The following is a 12268-nucleotide window of genomic DNA, read 5'->3' on the forward strand; positions in this document are numbered from 1 at the left end:
TCCACATTTAAAAGATATCTATATAAATAGCACATTTAAAATCAGAACACAAAACATTTCAAAACGTCTTTAAGATATTTGCGTGTTGTCCGAACATTATCAAAGTTTGGATTAAAGTTACCTTGATTTTGGTTCAAAGTTATATTTTGCAGTATTCGCGAGTTCTGCGTGTATACATTTTATAAAAAGGTCACATTTATGTGCATACAACATTATGTTTCAACAATTGACCTGTAAAAATGCTTCAATGCTGAATTGATTGCGTTTGATACACATTTTGCGCCAGTTATTGTATCATGAATGACCAGGACAAGGACGCGTTCTAGTCTCTTGGCGAGACATCTAAACTAGAAAACAAGGACGGCACTATAAAAAATGGATGCTCTATTATTTTATCATTGATTCTATCGATCGCGTAAAGGTCATTGCCACGAGAAAAAAAAAATCATTTGTGAGGGGAATTATCGTTCAATATTCTTTTGAAGTGAGTTTGAGGCCATCCCTTTCAATAACCAACGACAACTATGTGTAATGTTTTTCATTCTTTACATGTTCCATTGACGTCGTAATCATTACGATGGCTATTTTTACATGAAGCAAACGATCATTTGTCGTACGGATTTAAATATCGCAATTATTTTTGCTATTTATAGTGACAGTAATTTTCATCGAAAATATACAGTTGCAATGGCCATTATTTATCGTAATGACCACTAACCTGTTTATATTTAGGCTCGTCATATTTTAAATGAGACAAAAACGATTATCTTAGCGCGACGTTACATAATGTGGTAATTAACTCGGTACTATCCAATATCCGACACGATATACACGGTGACGTGACGGCAAATCGAAAACTGTTACCAAAACTGTATGATACAGAACGTAGAGCAGGCGACAACATATTGTATCGACCGACACTGAGAATTACGCTTGATTTGACGCAGCGAGAGCGTTCCGATGGATCGATAGCGGGGTAATCTACCAGGACACACAAGGATCGGGACCTTTACAGGTCCAATTAACAAACAAACCAATTTAATTAGCATTATCAATGCAATTTCCGTACTGGCATCGGAACTAATATTGGAGGCGGCGGAGTCCGCCGATGTACGTACGTAATGTACACGGTATTGGTTCGAGCGAGAGGCGACGACGAACGGACGGGGCCATGTAGTAATTCTGTAATATTGTGGGTGACGGTGGTTAGCCTTAGGGGATGGGCAAACAATGACATCCGACCAACGCGGCTCGATTGTTACGCCGGCGTCGCCGCGTCGGTGTTGTAAATGACGATAATGTAAATATATTGTATTATAGAATTATTTACTTGGCATTTTGCAAATTATACGCATGCTTCAGAGATTTGTGTGAGAAAGAAAGAATAATACGATTAACATGCCATTAATCGTAATTATATGTCTTTGAATGTATAAATGAGAAACATGGGTTTAAATGTTACGATATATAAACCAACGTTCGATTAATTTTTGATCGATTTATATTTTATAGCTGATAATAATATAATCATGCAATTTTATTTTGAATTTTTTTATTTTCACAAGAGGTTTATTGTAGAACATTTTATATTCATTGCGTATACATATTTGCAATTATTATAAAGATTAAATCGATATTATATTATAAAATCTATTAAACAATATGTGTATGTGATACAAAGATTTAGACTGATGAGATCTAAATCTAAATAAATGAGAGAGAAATCTTACATTCAAAGCGGATCTTATTGTTTTAGTGCTAGTAAATATTTCTTATGTGAATTTATATACATTCTAATTGTACATATTACGTATCGAAATCTATTAAGTTTCTTAAATTGTGTCACTACAAGATAAAACTGATAATTGACAATAATAAAACTAATAATTGATATGAATATAAATGTCAATTGCAAAAATAAATTTAAATATCAACGTCTTTATCTTTTCATAAGTATCTATTTAATTAAATGCTTTATCATTTTTTTTGATAAATTATTAAAGTTTGATGTTAGTTATTAATTAAAATAAAAATTAAATGTAAGTTATAATATTATTTTAACGTTATAATGATTCCTTTTTTAAATTTCATATTTTTAATTATTTTTATTTATAAATTTGATACTTTTAAGGGAGGCACGACTTGGACGATCAGTTGTCTAAATTATATCTTTTACAGCATGTTGCAAAAAGACTAACAAATTAATAAACAAATAATAAACAAATTAATTTGTTATTCATGAAAAGTTAAACATGCCTAATAATAGATGCCTGAAATATCAAACTGCAATTTCCAATGTTTACTTATGCTCGACTTAGTATGGAAAATATAATGAAAATGTAATGAAATGAAAAATACAATGGAAAATATAATAGAAAATATCTAATACAATAGAAAATATCTTAAGTGATACGCATTTGATAATTCTCCCCTATAAATAATAAGTGATTAGGACGTTGTATATGAGACCGATTTACACGCATTAATGTGGAATACAATGTTTACAACAACGCTTATAATATTATATGAATCGTATATCATATCTGCACAACATTATGATATTAGAGAGATTTATGTAGAATTTTCATAAGCCCTCTCTATTGCAACATCCGTAGAAATTATTCATTGATATAAAATGGCTATTAATTTCTACCGAATATGTGATCAGCCTTACTGCGTGAATAATTTAAATATATGAACACATTCACGAACAAGCGGTTGCGCAGTCGTTTGAAAAAGCGTGCGTCACGAAGATGAAAATACGTATGCAACGAATCGTAAATCTCATCCATCGCGTCCAAAGCTAAGCTACTCATAATTATAGGAAATCGTTAAGCCGTTATTATTTATTGATCAAGGGATTTAATCAATAGCATTTTATTTTTCCTAGTTTACCACACTGGTGGCAATATCTGAACTGTCAGCATTAAAACGAGCATGTCGCTTGCATGCATATTACCGGAAATAGGAGTGGTAGCAGCGCTACCATAATACAGTACAAACATTTGCGTTGTTTCATATTGTCCCTCATATTTGTCAGGAACTATCGTTAAGCGACAATGTCTAATTTACTGCACATTAACCCTCCACACAGTCTCTCTATAATAATAATCCATTAATTGTAAGAGGATTCTGTTACTTTCAAAAAAATTATTTCGGCACATTTTTGTTAAAGACGAAATATATGTTACGCGTCACCAATACTATAACATTAATTAAAAAGCAATGAGAATTTTTATTGCCTCTCTCGCGATTTAAATTTTGCTAAAATAAAAAATGCCAAAGTCATTGAAAAAAAATCTTTTTGAAGAAGATAATATAAAAGCACATTGCTGTATTATATTTATTTCATTTCTTTATTGCTATATTATTTTTTTTAATGAGGAAAAACAGTACGATAGTTGAATAAAATAAAATAAATTTGCTCGACCATTTTGAACATTCATTGAACATATTCAAAGGCTCAACCGAATTTTTTTACAAAAGAAAAGGGCTGAACCGAGCGCCATTTTAATTTCCTTTCGTTCTGCAGATTTGTTACGGATTCCCTTTTGTTCGCCAGCTACCCCTGTGATATTTCAGCGCATATTATTCTATGTCCTCATTTCTATGTAGAATCATCATATGACTATAGAATCATTAGATATTGCAAATTGAATTATCATGCTATGTTATATCAATATATATATATATACTACGAAATTTATATATACAAAAATAACGTATAGTTGAATAAATTATATTTCCACTTCAGTTGCGAGTCATCTAATTCGGGCTGCCACGTTATCTCCACAGATTATGCATTCTCCTATGATATTGGATGAGGCCAAGAGCCGACGTTTAAATTGGGTCGACACGATCCAGGGATTTCAATATTCACACTGCGGTTAAAGATCGGAGACTAATCCAAATGCGATCGGATGCATTACGGAGGAGAAATCACCGTGCAAGCTAGGAACGTAAATGTTTGTTTGGGACTCCACACCGCGCATACACGAGGATGCACGCGTCTTAAGCATCGAAAAGGGTGAATGTCTGAGAGCGTGGTAACTAATACATAATCCCGACATCGCCTGATCACACGAGGGGGATACTTGTAACCTCGATTAAATCCCGTTAAGTCGCCCGCGATAAAACTGACACACGCGATTGAATAGCAGAAAGTTGCGTGACTAAAACGTGGCAAATTACTGTCGTTTAAGTGTCGTTAAATATATAATTGTCGTCGTAATGCTAATAATCCTTTTCGGCGATTTCGCTATCGAGGTCGCCCAGTTCTAAAGTTCACTCTTGCCGAGGTGGCTGGCAGTTCAACAACTTCGCGTTTCCAAATTGCAAACCATCGTAAATAAGCACGCTTATCTCGTCAAGTGTCGTCGCCAAACTCAGTACGCTTCGCATTTCTGTGCGAATTATGGCATCGTCAAACAGAGTTTGTCCGCTTGTTAAGACGGGCATAACGGGCTTGGATGGCGTCGTATCGGGCGAATACCAAGCCCGAGTATCAAGGATAATAGACTCGCGGAAACTTTGTGTGTCGCTAAATGGAGTAAATTAAGATATTGACGAGCGTTGCGGCAATATATTATATCGTTTTGTTTTGCATTATCCATCCTCTTTACATTTATACCACGTCATTTCGTTTCTACGAACGTCAAGGCGTGTTAGCAGGAAAACACGAATGAAATTTCCTCTCGTAAGACGAGAGCAAATACGTTTCTTCGCCGTCCGTACCGACGAGATATTAAGTTGTTGAGACGAAAGTTGAGGGCTTTATAGAACCCATAAGACTCATCAATTTCCCAGTATTTCCGATCGGTCAATCCTGCAGAGACAGCAACATCATTGCGCTGCAATCCCATTGACGGTGAAGAATGAAAACTCCGTTTAACAATATCGCTTATTCAGGCACGTCGGCACCGGTGCAGACTTTCTTCGCCCATGGCGAGATGATCGATTGCATTCGCGCGCACAGGGTCCCGCAGTCAAAACTGCACCCGCGCTGCCGATCAATATACCCGTGGCCCCGTGTGTCTCGCGTTTCGCGTGACTTCCCATGTACTTGAAAATAGCATCGCGTTAAAGTTCATGATACCACCTCCACGGCCGCGCTTTTCATTACGTCATAAAACCCTCGTCGACCTGGTCGACCTGGTCGTATCAAGGTTGCAGTTTCAGCGACGTACATTGAGAACATATTTCGCGAGAATTGACGTACTGCCTCTTTTGTGGCTGTATGCTCTCCGTTCTTTTCGTCGCGTTGCGTCGCCCCAGTCCGGTCGTACTTCGTAAGCAAAAGTTTTTCGCTTATTCGTTCGCCGAAACAAGCGCGTAATTTCGTTAGCGAACTCGCAGTGTTGGCGGTTTCACTTCGTTATACGAAAACTTTTCGCGGTCCTGTATGAAAAAGGATATAGGCGGGTGCGGAACGGTCGAGCAATAGCTGCAACGACGCCCGCAATAATTTTCATTTCGTGTGATTATTCGCGAATTGTTCACGGTATACCGCGACCGCGCGCGCACGATAACGACAAAAGAGTTTCTTGCCGGCGGCGGCTGTGGCCCTATTTGTTACCATTTGGCTCGTAACGCTCTGACAAGGCATAAATTTTCCTTTCATCCGATACATCAGTTAGCGGATCGCTATGCGCGTAACAGTAACGCGTGCGAGATCGTGCGTGCGTGACTAACCATGCTACCAGATATATCTCGATCGCCGCGAGGAAAGATACGAGCGTATAAGAAAGAGAGAGAAGAACAGAGAGAGAGAGAGAGAGAGAGAGAGAGAGAGAGAGAGAGAGAGAGAGAGAGATAGAGGCAGCAGGTTACAACAAATTGCCAATCTCAACCACAGTAACCAACTGCTAAGAGTTTACCCGAGTTGCATCAACATTCCTTCCCGCAACAATTTCGCTGTTTCAGATATGGAGTCGATGTTTCTCTTTCAACGGTTTCGCACTTACCACAAAACATAGCTACGACAAAGTACGTAAATGCGTAATATAAAATAGACCGTGAGTCGAAATTTTATTGATATAACCAGCTATACACATCAACGGTAATTGATATTAGTTAGAAAATGTAATTGCCAACTCTAATTGGATGTTTTATAATTCAACACAAACTTTATCGATCACCTTGCTTTTCGCCTCCCTTTTCTCGAAATAAAGCATCATGGCTCTTATTAATACCTTCAGTGCTAAACTTTATTTTTATACACACATTTGCGATCTTTATATAATATAATGTATATTGTACATATTCGTCAGGTCACTTTAGAATAAATATATGTTACCATTTACTATAAAATTCCAAGTGACCAGTATATTTATATCGCATTCATAACGTTCTATGTATTCTTTTTGTTAGCCAAGAATAAGTTTGTATAAGTCCTTCCAGAAATCAATTCTATCATGTAGTAAGCCTTTCTCCATTTTTAACTCTTGATTAATATTCATATAGTTATCTTCTGTACCTCTGGGCTCCCAATTTACATTCACATATTCATTCATATTTGATGTAGGATTTCTGAAAACATCACAATTGCTTTCCCGTTTCGTATTTGCTATTAATTTAATAATCAACACGTTAAGAATGATTTTGCTAAAAATTTATCTAAAAATTTAACTATAGATACAGATCTGAAAATTTGAAGTTGAATCATCAAGTAATCATCAAGTAATAGAAAACTCAAACATGATACGTAATACATGATGAATAATGCTACCAAAAATTTTAACTTTAAGTAACTAGTTCGAGCGTTCTCCATGATTATTTTGACAGTTCAATAAAATTATTTTCAGATCTGTATTTAATCAAATGTGTATGTAAACACTTCAGCAAAATCGTTCTTTCTGCGAAGAACTATGAACATACCCATCTTTTGCAAAGTTCGCCAACAACGTGGTATAAATGCGCACCATCTTCTGCGCGGGGGAATCTGGTTGTGGTACATTTTTCAACGCGTCCGAATAGAATTCATAAGTCAAATCATCACCATGGGCAGCGCCTAGTTGAACGAGATAAAAATTGTGTACATAAGTGCAGTTTATTAAAATATAACATCACTTTTTTCCTATTTTGCTATACAATGACTACATAATACAGAGCGAATTTCCTACGGAAATTCATAACTCGTAACTCACCGTCCTCTACTTGGACTAAAGATTTTATCATACCAAACGGAGCTTCGTAAGAGAATATGTACTCGTAAATTGGAGACGAAATTCGGGAACTTAATACCTCTAAACTGAGCGCGATTCCTGCGTCAAACATGACGTCGTCCAACATCTAAAATGCACAAACAACTTTAATATGCACATCGTTAAACTTATGCGCTGCTTACACGAAGTTTCGCGATAGCGGGACGATATTAACGTTAAGTACTCACCATCATGAACTCTTTCGTGGTTTCCGTGGAGATCAATTTATCCCCAAAGTAGTAGCTTTTCAAGCTTTCACCTAGTTGGTTCTTCTGCCCAGCATCGGTTATATTCAAGTCGTTCGGCAGGAAGTTTTCGAAGTGCTCATTTATCTGGTCGATATTACCGAGCATCACTGGAAAAACAAATGTTTTCATATCGTTTACATGACGCCGAGCGTGTAACTTCCGCGTAATATCGTATCGGTGATTACTCTGCACATAGAAGGAAGACTCGTCGGCCGTAAATCCGGCCATAACGGGCACGTCGGCAATTTTTCCGGATTTCAAAAGCGTCCAGGGATCGGCCGGCAGAAATATCTCTTGTCCTATGTCAGCTTCCACCGATGGAATAAACGCTTCGATACGACCGTTCATGGCGCTCTGTAATCGAAATGATTATTCCCGCTCAATACTCGTTAACGTAACTTCGGATAAGTGTACCGTAAACTTCACTTAGCGTAATTTGTATTGCTATCTCTCGTGCGTGCAACAAGGAAATAATACATTCAATTAACGTACTTGTTTAAGGAACGATAAATCATCACTGGCCGCAATTAATTCTTTCGGAGAAAATTCTGCGAGTCTAGCAACTAGCTCAGCAGAATCGGTAGTCTCAATGTCGAGCTTCTCGCCCAATTTGAAGGCTACATCTCTGGCATCGTAAGATATCGCCCATGTATTTACTGCGCTTCCACTTTGCAAGATAACTTTATTGAATAAACCTGTGGCACGAGAAATCGTCTTGTATATATTTCATACTGACGTGAAAGCGGCAAAAGTTTATTTCAGTCAAGTAATCAAATAATCGCACATCTCACCGTCGGACATAGGAGACATCATGTGAAACTGGACGGAACTTGCGCCTGCATCTTCGCCAAAGATCGTAACTCGGTTGGGACAACCACCGAAGTAATGTATGTTGTCCTTGACCCATTTCAACGCCATTACCTGGTCCTTTAGACCAGCATTACCGGGCGCATTTTCATCGCCAGTATTTAAAAATCCTATGATCCAATAATAGTATAGTAATTATATACAAAAAGAACGATTTTGGAAAATTATCTAAAAATTTAGCTAGATACAGATCTAAAAATAATTTGGTTGAACCATCAAAATTATATTGGAAACTCAATCGTGATGCAAAAAGTTTGTACTTTCTAGTAAATAGTTTGAGCGTCCTATATAATTATTATATTTTGACGGTCCAACAAAATTATTTTTAAATCTGCATTTTTAAATATCAAAGAGCAATGACAGTTCTTTGAGTTAAATGACATTTTGTTATTTTTGACTTCCACATATGTGTCAAAATATAAATCAATCCATGTTTAGTTGGTTTCATAGTAAACAACATTCGTATATGCACTTGGTAAATAAAATCCAACTATAATTTAATACTATGAATTTAAGAGTGTAATTAAATTTTTAAATACTAGAGCAAATTTTTTCTTTCCATAAATATGCCATAAGTTTTTAATGATTTTAGGAATTATTTGAACAGTTCTTTTTCTCAGAGTCTCATGAAAAACATGATTGAAGAGAGAAGAGGGAGAAGAGAGATGTATTATTTACTTACCAATTGCACCTAATCTATAATTAAGCGTCACAAGAACAACATCTTGCTCGATTAAAAAGTCAGGACCATAGAATATATCATCGCCCATGCCATGATTGAAATTACCGCCATGAAACCATACCATAACAGCTTTACAAGCATCTTTATCCAATACCGGAGTGTAAACGTTAAGAAAAAGACAATCTTCCTCGCCAACTATATCTTGTTGTATCGTACAAAAGAAAGGACAAGACGAACGATGATAGGTCCCATCGTACGTGCCTTCCCAAGATTCTGCTGGCTCCGGCATCTCAAAGATAAGAATTGAAGTTTGAAATATTAATTTATTTCTCTTAATTTTACGATTTAAATACGTATTTTAAATAGTAGAAATAGTCTATTAAAAATATATATATATATACGTGCAAATATATTATATACATATATCTGGCAATCAACTTACCTGAAATTTATTAAGACCAACATTGGGCTTTGCATAGGGTATCCCTTTAAAGCTGTAGTATACCCTGTTCTGCATTACAGTACTAGTCTTTAGGCCCTTTAGAAATCCCTGAGGAATTTCTAATTGAACATCTTGTTCGGCTTTGGTCCATGCGACCACAAACGCACATAACACGAACTTGTTAAACCACATTTTAACACTGCGGAAAGATCACGTCATTGTCCATCTTTTATAGCTTTAGAAAACACGTTGACGATCAAAAGAGCAGGTTATAATGGACTATATTTACGCAATTACTACTCAGGGAATATAATAGCGCGAACAGGTTACCCGTAGAGCAATTTACGAGATGCCTCCATAATCTCGCGTGTCAACTATAACCGTGCAACATCGGGTTTTCAGGTAGAATTGTTAGGTCGGATTTCCTCAGTTTATCTTTAGCCTCGATACATAACCTTCATTAGAGGTTCATAATGTGCTTCCTGAAATTTATTGTAATCCGCAATAAAGTACATCATACAGACTACATGGCTTTTCAAGAACCATAGATAAAAGAGATAAATTGCTCTTTATTGTTATCTCCTGCAATATGCGCAGATGCGATACAGATTGTATAGTATTAAAATCGAAACTTTTCATGAGATTTCTGCCTCTGCTTATTATAATAGATCCGAAAATAAATATAAAAGCAAAGTTTATATAAAATTTTTATTCAAAAACTCTTTATAGAAAATATCTGATGAATTAACATAGAATATTCTTAGAAAATGACTTTACAATAAAAGCACTTAACAATAAAACAAAATTTTTAATAATACAATGGAATAATAAAAATAACTTTAATTAAGATAATCGGACTCTATATGCTTTACTAAGCTTTGTGATTTTTTTTTATTTTTTTGCTAAGTTCAAAATTGAGAATTAGTTCACATTCAAAAAGAATTTTTTAAACATTGGACTTGTCTACTCACCTACTTATTTTTACAAATTAAGTGAATTAGATTCCATGATCTGGAATTTAAAAAATATAAAAAAAAACGTTATAATCAATGTGTATATAATATGCCTGATTGACTATATTGGTTCTGCAAAGAGTGTCCTTTTTTAATTATAGACGAAACGTGACAAAAATATAAACTAAATATATAGTGCTGTAAATGAATACAGACTACAATACCATAAACTACTGAAATTAATAACCATAGTTATAGGAAATAATTACATATCTACGAAATATTACATCGCGACTATGACATTCTGCGTTTTGCTTTACTGACGATAATAGAATGAACAAATTGAACAATAAACTAATGAAATCAAACGAATAATCTGTACGAACTATTGTTGAATTAATTATCTACAAACATATATGTATAGAACGTTTTGAACACATATCCATATTGTGTCTGGTTACCTCATTTTAAACAGTTAATTCGATTTTTTATTGATCAGCATCGCGTAATCACATTATGGGCGAATATATTAAAAAATCGTAACTTATTGCTTTGAAAAAATTTCAAGTAGAATTTTGAGGTAAAATGCATAAAATACACTCGGAATAAATTTCTATAATTTACTTTTACATCGAGCAAATAGAAAAACAGATGTAAAGAGAAGAAATGAGGTGAGCACAGCTGCACAAACTAAATAGAATGAATTTGAATGGTATGCCTTAATGATTAAGACCATGTACTTGATGCGAACTTCACGAGTTATGCGGTAATTACGGTTGAATTAAAGGAGAATTTCTTTGAATTCGTTCAATATTTATAATATTTAAAATTTTATTATTGTGCAAATTTATGATTACATAATTAAAATTCGTCGCGACAGATATATATCAATTAAAAAATATTGCCTTATTTTTGTCAGTGATCTGAAAATAGAAAAAGCGCTTCTTTATCTCTCAAAAATTCAGTAAAATAAATATTTATTTTCTGATGTTTAGTTATGAGTAGCAAAGTTTATTTCGCGATAAATCAACATTTGGAAACGGCGCCGACAGACGATGCAATAGAAAAAATATGAAATCGAAGTAAATCTCGTGCACGTGATTTTTCGCTTTAACGAACGATCCGACGGTTTCTGACAATCTGTTCGCCGTGCTCGGGAGAAGGAAGATACGTTCCGTGAGCAATTGCAGCCGTCCACCCAGCGTTCCCCCGAGTGAGCTTCAGTCTGTTTCGAGCGTGCCATCGAATTTTTCAAACTTCAACGTGATTTTCCATGGAGAAGTTTCTTCGCCAGCGGCAATGATTCTGTTGAAAACGACATTGCCCTCGCCTCATAAATGCGGCGTCGCAATCAGACCGAATTTATGCTAAGCAGCCGATAGGTACACACTCGATTCACGTCGCAAACAATCCGCTATCCCCTTTAGCGATTTCGGTACACTTCTTCCGCTAAATAAAGTACTTTACAAGATCGTATTTATATATTGCCTGATCCGAGAAAAGAGGGTATAGAAATAAATTAGTTTGCATATTCAAACGAAGTGGATCTATGCAGTAAAGGAGGACAAGCCGGTCGATAAGCAGTTTTATACAACGGCAAGGAACAAGCGCGCTTCCAACTTTTTTTCCTAAATAGAATATCCGCTTACAGCAAGCTGCTTTCAACGGTTGCCGCTAGGGAAAAGACAAAAGGGTAGACATGGGACACTTGTGCGAAATATGACCACTTTGTCCACGCCCCGGCATCGACGGCTCTCGCTCCTACGCGTTTTCTACCCGAGAAACTTACAGCCCAGTTTCGTGTTTCAAAGCGACTTTCAAGTCGAATTTTAATCAACATGCTAATTTTCAAGAAACAAACGATGTGTGAAAAT

At 35.7% G+C, this 12268-nt stretch overlaps 3 protein-coding genes across 7 annotated transcripts in view; 1 reads left to right on the forward strand and 2 right to left on the reverse strand.

The window, feature by feature from the left end:
- Positions 1 to 12268, reverse strand: part of Ten-a (Teneurin-a transmembrane protein) — a 495412-nt gene that overhangs the window by 423535 nt on the left and 59609 nt on the right. The window lies entirely within an intron of this gene.
- Positions 1 to 12268, forward strand: part of LOC105142938 (potassium/sodium hyperpolarization-activated cyclic nucleotide-gated channel 2) — a 280821-nt gene that overhangs the window by 187655 nt on the left and 80898 nt on the right. The gene's annotated exons all lie outside the window — the stretch shown is intronic.
- Positions 6180 to 9661, reverse strand: LOC105142939 (esterase FE4). Its single transcript, XM_011050857.2, has 9 exons — positions 9442 to 9661; positions 9000 to 9288; positions 8242 to 8427; positions 7943 to 8145; positions 7636 to 7804; positions 7391 to 7557; positions 7146 to 7290; positions 6877 to 7009; positions 6180 to 6528 (listed from the first exon to the last, which is right to left on the reverse strand). Exons 1-9 carry the CDS (start codon positions 9631 to 9633, stop codon positions 6366 to 6368), a joined length of 1647 nt encoding a protein of 548 aa, XP_011049159.1. The 5' UTR covers positions 9634 to 9661; the 3' UTR covers positions 6180 to 6365.

The sequence above is a fragment of the Acromyrmex echinatior genome, chromosome 8, assembly GCF_024713525.1.
Source record: "Acromyrmex echinatior isolate Ae372 chromosome 8, ASM2471352v2, whole genome shotgun sequence".
In the NCBI taxonomy this organism is placed as follows: Eukaryota; Metazoa; Arthropoda; class Insecta; order Hymenoptera; family Formicidae; genus Acromyrmex; species Acromyrmex echinatior.